Below are 19,426 nucleotides of genomic sequence, written 5' to 3' on the forward strand. Positions count from 1 at the left end.
AAGCCAAGAGGAGACTGGTTTTCCTTTGCTAAAGTAAGGAAACTTTGCTTCCTTTGATCCTGTTAACAAACGTTGGTTTTCACGAGACTCACCGGCGCATGCGCAACGCTGAACTCATACGTCATGCTCCCAGAACTGCTTCCGTGTACAACTGTTGGCGCAAGCTACATTAAAGTGATTATTACGTTTTGAATATGGATATTTTTCTTACAAAAACGCATCGAATCGCTACAGAAAGCCTTTGTTCAACCCCCGGAGCCGTGTGAGACACTTTTAATTATGGATGGGCGATTTTTATTTAACTTCTTTTGGACTGAAGCAATGCAACACCCGCTGAGTGGCATTAAACAGCTTGAAAGATCAAAGACAGTTTTTTATATAACTCTGACTGGATTCGTCTGAAAGAAGAAAGTCATATACCCCTAGGATGCCTCGGGGGTGAGTAAAACTCAGCTTAATTTTCATTTTTGGGTGAACTAACCCTTTAATAAACTTTAAACTTTAAAAATGTTTTGTTGAAGAAAAAGATGAAGAAAATCATGTACCTTCTTCCTACATTCTTCTGTCACCAGCTTGCAGTTGTCAATGATATCTATAAAAGCAAAACGTACAGATTACTGGATCTCAAAGACATATTTTAATATTTGAATTTTATATCCAGAACAGGTTATTATGAATTTTTTCATCCATAAATGTACATTTTAAAAGAATAGCCTATTTTATCTGGAAAAAATGCTGACATAAATTTGAATTTTTTTTTTTTAATTACAAATTTAATTGGGTAATACTTTTACAGTGTAATACTTTTAATATATAATATAATACATTTTAGTTCATGTATTGTAACCCTCTTAGAATCTTTTGTTTATTGACTTAATGCTTGCAAATGTTGTGCTCTTTGTTGCGGGGGGCTGTTTTTTACTCACTATGACATGTTGGGCAACGTTTTCCATTGACAGCAAACTTGCTTAACGTCATATCAAAATCTGTGATGATCTGAAGAACAGAAGGACAGTCAGCAGAGCCACGGTGGACACCATGGGTCATTAGACACTAGTCACAGACTGATTTATCAGCATTATCAAGCAACAGTAATGCTTGATTTATTAAACACTACTAATGATTGTGTTGACAGTACAGGTGTGTTTTCATTCAATGCATAACACTAGTAATGTGACAATAATTGTATGATAGACAGATGGCCTAATGAAGCCAGTGTTTGTACCTGCAGTTTCGATGCTCCACCTTTAATGAGACTGCAGATAATCTGCTCCACCCTCTCAGGGTCTCTGATGTGAACTGTGCTCTTCTCAAACTCTGGCATCTTCAGAAACACAAACACAGAAAGAACCAATGAGATCAAGCGGTTCAGTGGCATGACTAATTATTCCCTCCCCTCTCCTTAATGCTGTGCTGATGTCACTGCAGAGAGGGAGGAGCCAGAAGAGGGCACCCGCTGAAGTCTCTCACCAGTAAAGAAGAAAAAGTTATTAGCTTGAAGAAATCCACTGAGGCAGAAGACAATGACTGTGATATATCACAGGTAAAAATTTAAAACAACCTACATATTTGAGTTATAATTTTGTAATAACCAAATTATTACAGAAAAATGGTTTAATAATCAAAATCATGGTTATTTATATGTACTGTAATGCACTGTAATGTTTTGAAAACACTGTTTTTGTATTATAATTAATGTGATAGACTGGTTTCTGTATATTTATAAACAGTTTTAACATAGGGTTGTACTAACCACTGGCAAACTAAAATTCTGACAGTGTTGACGTGTGATTCGTCACTGTGAAGGTTGAGTCCCTCCTCATCTCTATTCCAAAAATACAGTGGACAACATACCCTGAGTACACTGGATGTACTTGTGATCTACCCCAACCCCCATCTCATGGCTTCCAAATGGTAATCAGATCCCTCATATTTACAAGGCTGCATAAGAGGATGATTGTAGTTTTTAAAAATAATTTGAAGTTTACCAAATTCTTCCAGAGAACTTAAAAACAACCCATTCAAGAACTTCTACAACACACATTCATAGTCAACCACAATGACCACTGCATGAGGTATTTTTGAGTAAAACGTCAATTTAGCAGCTAATGCATATAACAAGCATGCAAAAACATCCACATATCAAATATATGGTCATATAGTGAAGACAGACTTTTATCATATAATGCTGACCTCATAAACCTTCACTGCATGACACAAGTAAACAAATATCGGTAAGTCCAATAATAACTCTTTGCGTACAAATAGCGTGTAATAATACCTTTTCCTCTTCCAGGCGTTGTGTGAAACACAGAAGAAAATGTTTCTTGTCTGACACATGCTTTTATAGCCCTGGCACACAGGGGGCGTTGCCTCAAAACTGATAACACCCCATAATCTAAACCCCGCAAGGGAATCACATGACACAAACAGCCATTTTAAGTAGACATACAAACACACATATACACAAACAAAAATGTGGTAATGACAGAGACGAAGCACAGGTGCAGTTAGGAGTGTTTTTTAACATTAACCTAAACCTTAAAAAAAGAGCAAGTCAAACAGTATATTGTGTATATCCACAAACTAAATTATGCTGACCAAGGGAGTAAGGTTATCTCCTTGTGCTATGTGTAGATTGTGTAGTTCGATTGAGGTCAGGGTTTGACAGCTCTTCTCTGCATTGAGGTATTTCACATGTCAGAAACATAAATTATAAGCACCTTAAATCTCCAGAGTGAAACTGACAGCACCACTGGATTCCTTATGGTTCATGTATTTGAGAGCACTAAATTTGTTCCACTTCTCAAACAGCAATGGCCACAGTCTGAGGGTTAAAGAGTCATGCTGTCACTTGTTTCTGACACAACACATTCCAATGATGAGGCAGGTCTTTAAAAGGGGGGGGGGTGCAATGTTGTTTCATACATTCAGAGTTGTTTACACTGTTAAAGAGTTGGATTTCATGCTAAGCATGGACAAAATTTCAAAAAAGCTATTTGAACATATGACGGAGTATTTCTGTGCTAAAAATCTTACTTCCGGGTTCGTACAAATTTAGGAGAGTTTTTTCAATCGTGGCTCTTCATGACATAAACGAGGGTGGCACTCCTTATATGGGCATTACTCCCGGAAGTGCGTGCCCGCGCACACATCGACCAGAGCGAGAGCAAGTGCGCGCCCATCAACGCGCTTCATTCAGCAGCGCTGCACGGGACTTGCTCGGGAAGAATGTCTCCAAAGAAGTGTGTTTTTGGTTGTAAGGGAAAGATAACTTTGTTCAGCTTCCTAAAGAACCCAACGTTATGTAAACAGTAGAGCCCGACCGATATGGTTTTTTTGGGGGGCCGATACCAATATTAGGGAGTAAAAAAAGGCCGATATCGATATATCGGCCGATATTCTTTGTGTATATTATAGTACAGTGCCAGTCAAAAGTTTGGACACTTTCCCATTCGTGTGTCCACACATTTGACTGGTACTATATATAGAATACAGTATATACATAAACAGAATATATATACATAAACACATTTTTTGCAATGATCACTCAAATGTGGTGATCAAACATTTATAATGACGTGACAGAGATACGTAATGGAGGCACGGTCGAATAAGACCACGCTTGAATGCTGCTGCCTGAACAGGAGACCTCCTTACTGAAGTGAAAGTGTTGACTGGTGTCACTTTCTAGTGAACGCGCCGGCGGATCTCCACCAAATTCGGGGGATCCCTTCAGCTCGAGGAGCCATCTCGAACGCCACCCTCCGCGCGTCGGTAGCCTCTAGACATACACTCGATTTGCGTTCGAGAGGGTTCCTCGAGCTGAAGGGATCCCCCGAATTTGGTGCGGATTCGCCGCGCCATTACGGAGATATGGCGTTGAAAGTTTCAATGTTTTTCCATAGACTTAAGCTTCAAAAGCGTTTTATCCAGGTCGCCAGTAGCAAACAATGGAGCGCGCTCTGCTGGACAAACTAAATAATTACACCATTTCAAGCATTTTATCTGCGTTATATGTTCTGTAAAAAAATGGCATATTCGCCGATACCGATATGTCGGCAACAGGCTCATATCGGCCGATAATATCGGCAAAATGATATATCGGTCGGGCTCTAGTAAACAGTGGAGGATGGAGCAGTCCCAGCAATAAAAGATCCCGGTCATGATTCAGAACTGCAGACGGTATGTGAAACTACATCAAATGTCTGTGTTTTGTTGGCAGTGGAGCTCAAGTGCTAGTCAATCTTTAGCTCCGCCCACGGCACGCCTCCAGGAGCTCAGCTGTTTCCAGAGAGAATCGTAAAGCTGTATCTTTCTTTTATAAATATGATAAAACTAAAGACTTTTTGGCGATATTAAGGATGCAGTACTACTCTACAGGTACTCAAGATTAACATGAGATTGGGTGAAACTGTGTGTGTTATGTCCCCTTTAAATCAACAATTATATCTATGCATCATTTTTATTTGTATTAACTTATGTCATTCGCAGTGCTTCATGGCATCCCCTCATTAAAGCTGTAAGGTACACAGTTTCGTTTTCTTGTCTATTTTTCCAATATTGTTTTTGCCTGATATCGAAGTTTGTAATGTTGTAATTTACCTCATAGCTGGACTGGTTGATTTGGTTCATGGCTTTAGGAAAACAATATTTCTGGTGCCAAGGCCGCTGAAAAAGTGGGAACTGCTGAACCCTGATGGGAGTTTTCGCCAAAAAAGTTACCATGGCAACCAGCTCCTTTCCATCAAAATACTTAAAGCAATACATTTACAAAATAATGTGTAGTAACTACTGTACGGTTGCCATATCTAGGGAACCTGTACATATTTTTTTAAGTATGGCATTAAGCCTGTAGTGACTGTAGTATTGCTATAAAATGTCATTCGATAAAACAGTAAGTAATAAAAATATGAATCTTCACAAATATTTTAGATAGAAAGAACACGTGGGATGTTCGACTGAAAGTGACACTATACAACACATGAGCATGATACTGTATTTATTCTGAATAAACGCAGATCGAGAGTGCTTAATGACCTCTACATTCCACATACATAAATGTCTGATAAAGCTCATTCTGATTCTGATACGTTGACAGTGTGACAGTAGTGGCGCGCGCCAGGGCCCTCAGTGCACTGGACCTTCAGCGCGAACACATCCGTTACATTCAACCAAGACCGCCGTCAACTTCTCTTCAACCTGACAGCCTCAGAAAGCTTTCAATGTATGCGCCGCTCGCTCACTCGCTCGCTGGGTAAACGGGGTATGAAAGCCATTACAGAATTTGAAATATGTGCACTCACCATCTCGATTATCTTGGTTTTCTTCCCTGCTCTCTGTTTTTTGGTGAAAATGTACTGAGCGAACACGACTCCGCCGAACAGCGCGCACATAGTGACGCTCGCCATCGCGCCCACTTTAACCACTGCATTTCTGTCCATGTTCGCTCTCCGGATAGAAAACAAACCTTGTAGCGCATACACTACGTTTACGGGGTGTGTCGAAAGCGGTACACAACCACCCTACACCCTATCTCATTTTGCACTATATGTAGTAGGCATCATGTCCACGTTATTAGAACTGTCTGAATGCATAGAATACCCGGATGATACACTACAGTTGTCCAAATGTGAAGTACACAACACTACATAGCAGTCTGTATACCACAATGCAATGCGTTCGACTGGACACCCTTGCCTCCAGGGGGCGCTCTTTCTTTGCTGATTATTTTAGAAATATTGGTACCTTACATACCAAATTAATATTCACACCATAATCGATATAAAATGATTAAATAAAAGTACTAATAAAATAATATATACCAAAAATATACAAAAAACAAAACAAAAAACTTGCACTTCAGATTGGAACACATATTCACTATAGTTTTCCCTCAGGAAACTCCTGATGTGTTTTTCTTTTTCTTTTCTTTTCTTTTTTTCTTTTTCTTTTTTTTCCCCTCCTTGCAACCCCCTGAAATGTTTAAAGAATGTTTGTTTTGTTTGATGTTATTGTATGTAGATATACACACACATGGACATTTATGTATGATGGAGATGTGATTGGTAAAGTGTATATTTTGTCATATGCATTTTATTGTTCCCCATTTTAGTGTGTAAATTGATACTGTTCAATAAAAAAAAGAGAAAAAGATGAAAAAGAAAAAAAAAAACTCCTGATGTGCTGCTTATTAATAGTAAGCAAGACGGCTGCTGTTTAGGTGTTGGGTCATGCAGAATAAGGCAGTAATATGTGCTTTATATTTACTAATAAGCAGCCAACATGCTAGTAATATGTATTCTAATAACCAGTGTTGGGGAAAGTTACTTTTAAAAGTAATGCATTACAATATTGCGTTACTCCATAAAAAAGTAACTAATTACGTTACTTTGACAGGAGAGCTGTCAATCAATAAATTGGAAAAAAAAGTAACTTACTGATTTAAAAAAGTAACTCAGATATTCTCTTGTAAATTAAAAATTAATGCGTTACTTTACTAGTTACTTGAAAAAAGTAATCTGATTACGTAACTCGCGTTACTTGTAGTGCGTTACCCCCAACACCGCTAATAACTAAAGCAACTAGTTAATAATATGTTCACTAAAGAGTTACTAAAAAATGTTCTAAGTTTTTAAAATTCTTATAAATACGTAATTCACCTGCCTCAATTACACAAGAAGTCTATCTCCTTGTTCAACGCACAGCCTGTGTAATAAAGATAATATAAGCATCTAAATATAAAGTATACACATTTTACAGAGATGTGTTTATATTATATATATATCGCAAATATCTGCATTTGTGCAGGAGTTCTACACTCACTGGACAGCAGGTGTCGCAATTAATTTCCAGAAGCAATAGTTTCATTCGCTTCTAGGCTTTAAAATCCATTTCACAGTTGATTCAAGACAAAAGAATGGATTTATTTTTATTTGGATCGTTTATCTATTGCCATAGTAGCGAGTAGATCATCTTACATTAGTAGGGGGAAAAAAAGACCCTGGGTTTGCCTAAGACACCCCCATTACGGAAGAGGGTGGAGATTAAATTCCACACACTTAAGCAGCATCAACTTGTCCGGTTTTGGGCAGTCTCCAGAAGAAAAAGCGCTCGTTTACAATGAATTTCCCGGGATACGGTGCACCGGCTGCGGGCGGGGTAGGATTTATGTTCATTATATGAATTCATATGCTGTACAATTTTATACGAACGTTTGGTAAAGCCTGATGTCAAGCAATCTTGTGCTTATGCTAACATAGTGTGATCAGGAACTTGTTTAATGTTGTTTAAATTGCCACGGGGTGTATTCTATTAGGCGATGGCTATGACCTTTATCTTACAGTAGGCACTGAAAAAGGAAAGTGTTAATATGTTCTATGGCGTTTAAAGCTGTCCTTAAGGGTTGGTAGAATAAATATGGCATTTAAGTAAATGTTGCTGGTCTGCCTACCTCTGGTTTACTGTCTAAACACACTTGGTTTTAATCAGCAGATTAGTACAGTAACCCTCGACCAGAATTGGGTGTGTCAGAGACACGACTGCAGATCAGTGGTCCCAGTCCTGACCCCACAGCATTGCGCATTTGATGTGTTTCTGTTATCTGACACACTCAGTCCAGTTCTCTCTTAATGGAGCTTGTGATCTGCATGTATTGTGTTAAATAAGAAAGACGTAGAAAATGTGCAGTGCTGTGTGCCCAGGATTGTAAATCACTGTAGTATATCACTAGGTCGTCCTTCCTGCAAATACTTAAAGGGGTCATATGATGCGATTTCAAGTTTTCCTTTCTCTTTGGAGTGTTACAAGCTATTGGTGCATAAAGAAGATCTGTTAAAAGTGCCAGCTAAAGTACTAATTGGTAATATTCGGTTGGTGTAACACTTGTTAACTCATGAGGAAATCACAAAGTAGGAAATGTTCACTTAATAATGTGGTTTGAAATGTTAGTTTCTTAGTCAAGTTAAATTATAAGGGCATGAGGTCTAGTATCCTGCTCAAGAACACATGTAGTGATATTTAATTGATTGCTTCATCAAGTGTTTTGATTTAAACCTACAACCTTTTGGGTTTTAGTCCAGGATTTTCAACCACTTGTGCAAAACCACATTTGAGACACTTCCTGTTCACACGGTCCACTGTTCTATACAGTTCTGCTTTATTAATTATGAAAAAGTTCTTGCAGGGAGGCTTCATTTTAGCATGTGCTTTCTAAATAAATGATATTGTTATTAACTAAATTTGTAAAAAATATTTGTATTAATACTTTGTGTAGACCTGCAAACAAAGGTTATGTAGACACATACTGAACCTGGAATAAATGTGCTGTACTGTATACTTTGCAGTATTATTTGCATGATGTAAACTCAAAGCTGGTCTTCAGTCTTACAGGGATCGTTCACCCAAAAATGAAAATTCTGTCATCATTTACTCACCCTCGAGATGTTCCAAAAGTTTCTTTCTTCTTTTGAACACAAAAGAAGATATTTTTAAGAATGTTGGTAACCAAACAGTTGCCGGTACTTGACTTTCTTTTTTTTTTTCTTCTCCATACTTTAAATTGAGTTCAGTCAAGTTCAGGGTTATTTAAACACTACCCTGAAAAATAAATGAATAAAAATTCACTGTAAAAATGTGGTGACAGTAAACAGTGATTCAAGTATTACATGATGGCATATTGATATTTTATAAAGTGATATAATGTTAAAATACAAATGGTAAAATAGACAACCACGTGATGAAGTTTCATCTTAAGTGTCCTGTCCATAAGCCATAGCTGATTCTCAAATATATAGTATGCACAGTGCACAGGGTCAAATACACAAAGACAAAATGCCATCAGGGTAACACACAACATTACAACAATGCAATAAACATTAATAACATAAAATGTAACACAAAACACCCTACCATAAACTGATTAAAAAATAAATACATAAAAAAAAAATAAGAATAAACAAAATTATATTTATAAAACAATCATGTCATGTTTGTCAACTTAAATTATACAGTAATTCATTGTAACTTGCTAAAAACCATACATTTGACAGTGTTTTACAGTAAAATTACATGATGTGATGTTAAACCATTTACTTAAGGTACTTAAGGTAAGGTAACTTAAAATCAAACAATTAACAAGTTTTTACTGTACCATATTTACATTTTTTTGTGTAAAAAAACAGTACAGTATAGTGTTCTCCTAGGTATACAAATGAAACTTATAGCAGAAATATGCTTTTAAAATTTACAGTATATATATATTTTTTTTTTTCTGAGGAAAAATTAGACACATATCGATGAATCATCTTGCACTTCGGCATGTCCAAAAAAAAGAAAATAATAAAACTTCTCTCTAATAAGAATGTGCCTCTCCCTATTTACCAGCATTTACAATGGCACTAAAATCAACTTCTTTCCCCTTCGTCTGTAGTATCCAGGTGGATTCCCTGGACAGCAGCAGGACCCTCTGTATGGATACTTCACTGCAGTCGCTGGTCAAGTAAGAGGGTGTTTCATTTCTTCAAAAGTTACTGCATAGAAATTTTGCTGAGATTGCATAGATTAGCCTATACACATCAGTCTTTCTCATAGAAAGTTTAAATTCATTACATGCTACTTCTTGTTTCATTCTGCTGAACTATCATGAATGCATTTTTCTCTGATATGAATATTATATAGTTATTGATGTTATAAATATAGGTATATGTTTTTGTTTAGGATGGCCAGATATCTGCAGAAGAACTTCAAACTTGTTTGAGTCAGGCCAACTTCTCTGGTGGCTACAGACGTAAGAAGGTTTATATATATAGTTCAGTCATGAAACTCTAGATGGCGCAGGCGACGGGTTGTTAACGTAACCGATGATATTCAGAGCACAAGCATTTAATAGTGATGCAGAATGTGCAGAATTTCCCATAATTGTAAACTGAAAGTATTTGCAGATTTGTAACAATCATTCTTTGTCTTGCAGCTTTCAACATTGAGACATGTAGACTGATGATCAGCATGCTGGATGTATCCTTCTCACTTACACTGAAGACATTTCGGACACACTGAATCGTTTCAGACCTGAACCGATTTTCAAAACTGAATGTATTAGACTTTACTACTATGCCAACCCGCCAACCCTGGTTCTAAATGACTTATGTCCATTTCTTGAACTTTTTTTTTTCCATAACTTAGCTGTTCATCAGAGAGACATGTCTTGCTCGATGGGCTTCAATGAGTTTAAGGAGTTGTGGGCGGTGCTCAGTGGCTGGAAGCAGCACTTCATGAGCATTGACAGGGACATGAGTGGCACAGTCGACCCACAGGAAATGAGCCAGGCTGTTTCCTCTATGGGTAAAACTTCAGAATCAGTATCAGATTTCTTATGAGAGGTTAGTTTGGAGACCAATTCTCAGCATTAACTATTAACTAAGACTTTTGCAGAATTAAACTCCTAATTTGCTGTATTTTAATAGTTAGTAAGGTAGTTATAAGTTTAGGTATGGGGCAGGGTTAAGGGAACTAAAATATGGTCATGCAGAATAAGGCATTAATATTTGCTCTATAAGTACTAATAAACAGCCAATATGCTAGTAATATGCATGCCAATAAGCAACTAGGTAATAGTGAGAATTGGTCCCTAAACTAAAGTGTTACCAATAATTTGAAAATAGTCCTCAATTCATCTCGACTTCAATCCATATTCTTTCTTTGAGCTGAACAGAGAGCTATTGAAAAAGCAGTGACAATGCAGCCAAGAGTTCCTGAGAAATGAAACTCTCCTCTTCCAGTGCTTATTCTGTTCTGAATTACCATATAGAAAATCTATGGTAATGGTATATTAAAGACTTTAGTTAATGAGTAATAAGGTTATGATGTCTGAATAATTCAGGCCAATTGTTTATACAACTGCTAGATCCAAGGATTTCCTTTAGCAGTGCTGTGGATAAATGAATAAAAAGACAATGGAATTATCTGTAGGGCCTTTTATTTGTGCTTCCTGACGAGAAAGCAAAACGGGGGGAAAAAACAGCATGGATGCAATTTGATTTCCATCTGACTAATTATTGGCAAGAGGTTTAAATGGAATGTGAATAAAGTGCATGAATGTGTTTTTTGAAGATCACGTGTGTCATGTTTGCAGGGTACAGGCTGAGTCCTCAGGCCATGAACTGCATAATTAAGCGTTACAGCTCTAATGGGAAGATCTCATTTGATGATTATGTCGCTTGCTGTGTCAAACTGAGGAGCTTGACTGGTAAGTATGAAAAAGATCTTAATGATTTTTTTGTCTTCTTAAATTCTGATTGTAAATGGAGCTTTCCATTTAGTCAGCTATTAGGTTGAGTTATGCCTGTTTCAACATATTGTGTCAGTTTTCTGACAGAAAAAAGTTATTTCTAGGTTACTGCTCTGAATATTTTCTTAAATAATGAAAATAAAAAAAAAGTTTAATTGGGAACTACTATAAACTTGATCCTCATGAAATCATGTGTACATGAATAGAAGGACAACCCTTAAATAGAGACTCAACATGCAGAGTGTTGACTGTTTCAATTCATTTTCAGATTTTCTGTTGTTAAAAATCTGAAATTACACATATGCTCACAGAATATATGCAACAGGCTTTAGTGTAATCTGCGACCTTTCTGTCTGTCTGTCTGTCTGTCTGTGATTTTTACAGTTTCAAGAGTTTCAAAGTTTAGGTGTTCCAGATTGACCTAATGATAACTTGACTTTCACCAGCATCATTTAAATTAAGTGATTGATTAATTAAATTGACTAAACTAATTAAGTGAAAAATATTAATGTTTTTACTGTAAAACTGTCTCATGATCAGATGTGTTCAGAAAGAGGGACCAGGCACAACAGGGAGTGGCAACATTTCAATATGATGATGTAAGTCCTCAAAACATTACATGTTACTTAGGGCAAGAGAATGTATTTTTTTCCCCAAAATAATTTCAGTACAATGCAACCTGCAAATCAACATGTGATAGCTCAAATAAAACAAAAGACACAATAATTATTTTTCAGTAGTCATCAGAATGATTGGACAAAGGCTAATAGTGGACCTCAGTTACAGTAGTAACTCACTGGATGGGGGACCACAGAAAGAGTATTTGATGTGATATTGGTGAAGTTGTATACTAATAATATGCTGTTGGTAGGAATAAAACTTTGCAAGACTCAAATTTATACATTACTCACCAGCTCCACATTGCTGATGCTGTGCTCTCAGGCCATTAAAACCACTAAAAATTCATGCATGTCTCAAAATCAGCTAATTGAAGGTGTACAAAATGGATTGTAGGTTTGCTGATGGTAGTTTGAGGGACAAAGCATTTCACGAAAAGGATGTGGTCAGTGTATGCTGCGGAAAAAGATTCACACAGTCCATAGACACACTGCTGTTGTACACAGGGTGAAACAAAAGTGCACTCATTATTGAGAAACGTGCATAACCAATACAAAAAAAAAAAAAGTAATTTGTTGGATCAAATAGGTAAGATTCACATGATTTAAAACATAGTTCATCCAGATATTAAGTTGAATTTATAGTTTTCATATGCATTTATAATGCAAGCCTCTAATATGTGAATTTATACAGTATATCAGTTAATAGTGTTGTATTTCAATTCATACATTACTCACTTTAAATGTAACTTTAAATGACCCTTTAAATGCTCCAGTTAAATGTTTATGTGGTCCTTAAGTAGTCATGTGCTGTGAGACCCAAATTGTGCTGCTTTACAAAATTACTTGGCAGAGGAATTGTTTGTTTATTAATATATTTATTAAATTAATGCTATTATTTATTGAACATTGGTGTATTTTATCCTATTGCAGTTGCCATTGTTTTATTCTATACATACTAAAAATCGAATTACTTTTAATTATCTGCCATTAGGTAATGTAGATGTGTAAAATGATTGCATTTGAAGGTCTTGCTGGTATAGATTAATTTCTTTCTTGTATCTCTTTTCACAGTTCATCCAGTGCACTATGAGCATCTGAGGTTCATGCAAAGATCCACGAATAAAAAAAATGTACACTTCAGTTTTCATTTTTATAACTTGCATTTTTAACCAATTTACTTATATGTGCTTTCATGTCATATTTTGACAATATTGTAGTACTTTTACAATATAAAACATACATGCATGCACTATATGTGACCCTGGACCACAAAACCAGTCATAATGGTCAATTTTTCGAAATTGAGATTTATACATCATCTGAAAGCTGAATAAATAAGCTTTCCATTGATGTATGGTTTGTTAGGATAGGACAATATTTGGCCGAGATACAACTATTTGAAAATCTGGAATCTGAGGTTGCAAAAAAATCAAAATACTGAGAAAATCGCCTTTAAAGTTCTTAGCAATGCATATTATTAATCAAAAATTAAGTTTTAATATATTTACAGTAGGACATTTACAAAATATCTTCATGGAACATGATCTTTACTTAATATCCTAATGATTTTTGGCATAAAAGAAAAATCAATAATTTTGACCCATACAATATATTTTTGACTATTGCTACAAATATACCCCAGCGACTTAAGACTGCTTTTGTGCTCCAGGGTCACATATGACCAAGTAAGCAATGCATCTTCACCAATGACATTTTAATGTCTATTCACTCAAATGTAACATATATCCTATATCAAGTTTTTGTATCAAAGCAGCTATGCAGAAATTCATGATATTAATGTTTATAATATCCTAATGCCTTTCAGTCGCATTTAGCTGATTAGATCAGCAATATATTACAGTATAGCACTATAACCAGCATCCCACCTCTAGAATCATGTCAGTGCATTTATATACCCCCATTGCATGTTTTAAATTTGCACGGTCAGTAATGAATACTTTGTGAGGAGAACTAAACTTCAGATCCATGTGTGAATGCTGCTAACTGGAAGTAAAATGTTATATTATGTATCACCAAAGAATTCATGACACTTGTGTCTGCTCTGCTTTTTGACTCTGTGCATTGGCTGTTTCAAATGTTTGTGAGATCTGTTTGAGTATATTTTCATTACACTCAATTATTTTTAAATAACACACCAATTAAGACATTCCCTGTTTGACTTAATAAATGAAAACAGAACACTTATCTTCCAGTAGTTACATCTTGTGTGACAAGTTCTTTACACAGACTGAATGTGTCTCAAAATCAACTCATTGTACTGTGAAGATGTGCGATATGGTTTATGGTTTGTGGTTTGCTAGTGGGAGTTTGAGGGACAAAACATTTCAAAAAAGGATGTGCTCAGTGTATGCAGTAGAAAAAAAATGACTGACCGCTGTTGTACACAGTGTCAAAAAAAATAAATAAATAGCACTCATTATTGAGAAATGTGTATAACCAGTTCTTCATTTGGAAATCAAAGAGGTGAGATTGAAAAGAAGTAAAGAATTGCATTATTTAAAATATAGGCCCGGTTTCACAAACGGGGCTTAGCTTTAAGCCAGGACTAGGCCTCAGTTAAATTAAGATATTTAAGCGACTTTTACAAAAATGCCTTAGAAGAAAACATTACAGGTGTACATCTTGACACAGAACAATGACACTGACATATTTTAAGATATGTCAGAGCAAGATATTTTCAGTTGAGACAGCTCAAACATGCATTTTAGTCTGGGACTAGCTTAAGCCTTGTCTGAAACCGGGAGATAGTGTTCAACCGTTTGTCCAGGCTGTGGATTAAAGGTAATAATGTTGTAAATAATGTTCATTTTCTTACACAGACCGATCGTTTCACTTCATAACACTTTAATGTATCCTCAGGAGCCACAGGTATTGATTTGGTCTTGTCTGATTTGTTTTTTTGACGCTCAAAAACTGGCAGCCATAGACGTGCATTGTATGAATTGCCAAGGAAAACTAAAAATCTTCTTTACTGTTCTGCTGAAGAAAAAGTCACCTACATCTTAGATGGCCTGAGGGTGAGTAAATTAACAGCAAATTTTCGTTTTTGGGTGAACTATCCCTTTAAGTTGAATTTATAGTATTCTAATTCAGTTATAATACAAGCCTCCAATATGTTGTTGTCTGAAGAGAAGAGGAAGAAGAAGAACACAAAAAAGAGAAGAGACTCACAGACAGCACAACTACAATTGACTCACAGACACAGCCTTAGATGAAATCAACTGCAAGTGAAATCAATATCTCACCAGAGGATGCTTAAAAGGATACTCCACCCCAAAACGAAAATGTTGTCATTAATCACTTACCCCCATGTCATTCCAAACCCCTAAAAGCTTCGTTCGTCTTCGGAACACAATTTAAGATATTTTGGATGAAAACCGGGAGGCTTGTGACTGTCCGATTGACTGCCAAGTAAATTACACTGTCAAGGTCCAGAAAAGAATGAAAGACATCGTCAGAATAGTCCATCTGCCATCAGTGGTTCTCTCTTCTGTGTCAGCCGCGCTGCACGGATGCGCTGTTTTCGTTCAAATCAAAGCGTAAATACACGTAGAAAACGTATCCTTGTGTCGCGGCTGACACAGAAGAATGTACGCTGCTTGCGTCCAGCGGATATTCTCCAAAATGGTGCTACGATGATGTGGAGAGACACAGAGACGAATTGTTGAATAAAGTCGTTATTTTTGTTTTCTTCACGTACAAAAAGTATTCTCGTCACTTCATAACGTTACGGTTGAACCACTGATGGCAGATGGACTATTCTGACGATGTCTTTCATACTTTTCTGGACCTTGACAGTGTAATTTACTTGGCATTCAATCGGACAGTCACAAGCCTCCCGGTTTTCATCCCAAATATCTTAAATTGTGTTCCGAAGACGAACAAAGCTTTTACGGGTTTGGAATTACATGGGGGTAAGTGATTAATGACAAAATTTTCATTTTGGGGTGGCGTATCCCTTTAAACAAGACCAAAAGCATCATCACAATGTTTACTTTATATAAACTATTTTTCTTTTGTGTGGTACATGTATACATGTTGTTGAAGTCTGTTTGAAATCATCATTATGGTTATTAGTGTTGGTGATTAGTGCACTTTAGGTTCACTTGTCTTTTGACTTTGGTTGAATTAATTTTCTTTCAGCAATTGATGAAAGTGCATATAATCATTTTGAGCATCTAGGTGGTTGTGGGCAAACATGAAACATGTCTAAACCACGACAGTGGTTTCCTTTCATGCACCCCATTCTTGTTCAGTTCAGTTCAGACATTCAAATAGTGGACATATGAACAAAAACTTTAGTTTGTAGAGTTTTCTGGTGGTGTTTTGCTGTTATGCTTGTGTTATGCTAGTATTTTCTTGTAAAACACTCCAATAATCTTTATTTCAGTCAGGACCACTCTGTTTGATTAAGATTATTGTAGAGGCCCTGAACATTATTTTGGCGGCAGGCTTTGCTCTGAAGGGTTCAGATTCTGTCCACAAACAAACATCACTGAGGTTTGAAAGCCCCCAAGCCTAATGCAATTACCATTTTTTAATATGCAAAATATATAAAATCCGTGCAGAAGTGATGCAGGTCTGTAAATGAGACTGGACAAGATTAAGTAACGATTAGCTGATAGATTATTTTCGTGGACAAGACGCTAAGTGATCATGTGCCTGCATAAGGAGGAGTTGGGGATGGAGGAGGGTAAGCGCATGTCTAAGTGTGAGTACGGATGAACTTATACAGGTGCATCTCAATAAATTCGAATGTCATGGAAAAGTTAATTTATTTCAGTAATTCAACTCAAATTGTGAAACTCGTGTATTAAATAAATTCAATGCACACAGACTGAAGTAGTTTAAGTCTTTGGTTCTTTTAATTGTGATGATTTTGGCTTATTTTCACTATCTCAACAAATTAGAATACTTCATAAGACCAAAAAAAAAAAAAAAAAACATTTTTAGTGAATTGTTGGCCTTCTGGAAAGTATGTTCATTTACTGTACATGTACTCAATACTTGGTAGGGGCTCCTTTTGCTTTAATGTGGATTGTGTAGCCTAGTGAACCAAACTGAGAGACCATTTTGAAGGCTCAGGAAACCTTTGCAGGTGTTTTGAGTTGATTAGCTGATTGGCATGTCACCATATTCTAATTTGTTGAGATAGTGAATTGGTGGGTTTTTGTTAAATGTGAGCCAAAATCATCACAATTAAAAGAACCAAAGACTTAAACTACTTCAGTCTGTGTGCATTGAATTTATTTAATACACGAGTTTCACAATTTGAGTTGAATTACTGAAATAAATGAACTTTTCCATGACATTCTAATTTATTGAGATGCACCTGTATATCTTATTTAATTGTAGTGAGAGGAGTTTCAATCAGCTGAGCGTCAGCTGATGCTGGCTGTCACGCCGTGGTCTGCCTGAACTACGCTTGAGCTCCATTTGTCACTCGAACTAGTTTTACAACTTTAAAAAATGTTGGTAGAGTATCAACAGTCCAGAATTTTCTGCATTTGTAGACAGATTATGAATTCATGAATATCCAGGTTTTTCCAGCTTTGTGCATCTCTGTATTGCCATTTTTTAAAAATTGTTATTTATTTATTTATTTTTTTGGTGAAAAGAACAGATTTGTCTGTAACCAGGCTTTGTGTGCCTTTATTTACAGGGCAGGTCACTTATGCTTACCAAACCACAGTCGCATTTGCTTGATTGACTCCACTTAGCCTTTGGAGAAGTCAGAACAAAGAGATTCATTTTCTTTTTCCAGCCTTCCCTGTTAATGATCACTCAATGTCTTAAATAATATTCTGAAAAGTACAATTGTTTGTGTGTTATTAGTTTAGTCAAATTGTGTTTGGTATATCATAGAGTAAATCAAAGTAAGTGAGAAAAATGATAGTTTATTCTACAGAGATATTCAAAAATGGACTGGGCTGATTTGGTGGTAACATTAAAAAAAGAAATATAAATAATTGGATTATAGGAATGTTTCAAACTAACTATTTTCTTTAATTAGTATTACATATATCACTGGTCACTCTGGCGTTTGATTTTATTGTGCACACCAGAATCCACATGGATCAGAGAAAGCAAAGGAGAGAGTTGTTTCCAAGCCAACGTAACAGTGTATACACAAACAACAACCGACAATGAACTGAGGAAACAAAGGAACTTATACACTGAGATAACAAACTTAAAGACTCACAGGTGTGATGATCAAATGAATTGGCAACAAAGACGACAATAAATAAAACAAAACAAACTAAAAGTCCATGATAATGAAAACTAAATGAACAAAAGACAGTTCCTGAAAACAACACTGGGTGAAAGGGGTAGCAATTTGCCCGAGCACCTTGCACATTACATGAATGAATTGTATTTCTCACTGTTCCATGTGGGAAAAAAAATTATAAAAAAACATTCACAACTTTTAAATGTCATCTTTGTTACCATTTTGAGTTTCTATCCAAATTTAATTATCACTAAATGATAGGTTCAAGTTGAATTAAGGAATCAATTATTTCTCTGAGAATTTGAAAGTATTTGTGTAGCAACATTTGAAAATATCTGTATCTTATATTACATCTGTATCTTATTATATTATATTGATAAAATATAGCTAACCTGTGGTAAAGTATTTGAGTAAATGTAATTAGCTGCTGTACTTAATTATCTTTTTGAATATCAAAGATATTAGCAACTTTTACTCCCTACTTAACTACATTTTTGAATTTGTACTCTTTACTCCAATACATTTGTGATGAATAATGGAATTACTCATTACATTTTGCATAGCACTTAACTTTTTCTGCAGCAGTTTATTTCTGCTACAACAGAAGTGGTAACACCATTTATTAATTAACATTGAAGATGCTAGATCTTGTGCATTTTTGGCCTTACTCATCCAAACCTGTCACAAGAACACAAGAACAACAAATCTGTTATAAATGTTTGCATATTGGGAGAAATCATCAACTGTGAGTATTTCAGCAGGAAGCAGCAGGGTCCTACTGCAGGTGGAATTTCCACGTTCACACTTAAACCACAGGTACTGCAGTTTGTCTGCAGTGACAGGACGACAACTGTAATACACACATAATAATGATAGACTTTGTAGTAGCGATTGGTATGTGATTGGTTGGGGTTCCTGTAGCTCGAACAGTTGGCAATGCCAATGTTGTGGGCTTGAATGCATGAACTGAAATAATAAATGAAAATATCCTAATCCACTGTAAGTTACTTCTGATAGTATCTGCCAAATGCATAATTAATGTCATGTTATTAATGTCCATTGATGACACTCTAACTGTATTCCAGACTGGTTTTCATGATTTTCTATGCTCTGTCTTCCTGGTGAAGTATGTAAAGTAGCTTTTTTTTTGTCTGAAAGGTATTGATTTAAATCATTTTTTTTGTTCTTATTTTATTCTTATTTTTTTTTTCAAATATTTGTTGTCATCTTTGCTTTTCCCTGTTCTTATTGCTATTGAAGTAATTATTT

At 35.9% G+C, this 19,426-nt stretch overlaps 2 protein-coding genes across 5 annotated transcripts in view; one reads left to right on the forward strand and one right to left on the reverse strand.

The window, feature by feature from the left end:
* nt5c3a (5'-nucleotidase, cytosolic IIIA) overlaps positions 1–5,664 on the reverse strand; it is a 13,781-nt gene extending 8,117 nt beyond the window's left edge. The window contains exons 1-4 of one of the 2 annotated variants that reach the window (XM_016498000.1): positions 5,307–5,664; positions 1,226–1,324; positions 927–996; positions 546–592 (exon numbers count right to left, since the gene is read on the reverse strand). In XM_016498000.1, the coding sequence (XP_016353486.1) occupies positions 546–592; positions 927–996; positions 1,226–1,324; positions 5,307–5,444 (354 nt within the window). In that variant the 5' untranslated portion in view covers positions 5,445–5,664. Of the gene's footprint in view, positions 1–545; positions 593–926; positions 997–1,225; positions 1,325–2,281; positions 2,446–5,306 lie in introns of those variants that run through there. The other variant, XM_016498001.1, reaches the window with a different exon arrangement.
* sri (sorcin) lies at positions 1,410–13,179 on the forward strand. 3 transcript variants are annotated; one of them, XM_016498005.1, is made up of 9 exons: positions 1,410–1,543; positions 1,779–1,914; positions 9,431–9,499; positions 9,718–9,787; positions 9,971–10,014; positions 10,194–10,341; positions 11,132–11,245; positions 11,828–11,886; positions 12,979–13,179. In XM_016498005.1, exons 2-9 carry the CDS (start codon positions 1,912–1,914, stop codon positions 13,003–13,005), a joined length of 534 nt encoding a protein of 177 aa, XP_016353491.1. In that variant the 5' UTR covers positions 1,410–1,543; positions 1,779–1,911; the 3' UTR covers positions 13,006–13,179. The 3 variants fall into 3 exon arrangements, with proteins under 3 accessions (XP_016353491.1, XP_016353490.1, XP_016353488.1); XM_016498004.1 differs by having other exon boundaries at positions 1,807–1,914; XM_016498002.1 differs by lacking the exons at positions 1,410–1,543; positions 1,779–1,914 and adding an exon at positions 6,862–7,161.
* Positions 13,180–19,426: the final 6,247 nt, after the last annotated feature.

This window comes from Sinocyclocheilus anshuiensis, unplaced genomic scaffold, assembly GCF_001515605.1.
Source record: "Sinocyclocheilus anshuiensis isolate Anshui unplaced genomic scaffold, SAMN03320099.WGS_v1.1 scaffold979, whole genome shotgun sequence".
In the NCBI taxonomy this organism is placed as follows: domain Eukaryota; kingdom Metazoa; phylum Chordata; class Actinopteri; order Cypriniformes; family Cyprinidae; genus Sinocyclocheilus; species Sinocyclocheilus anshuiensis.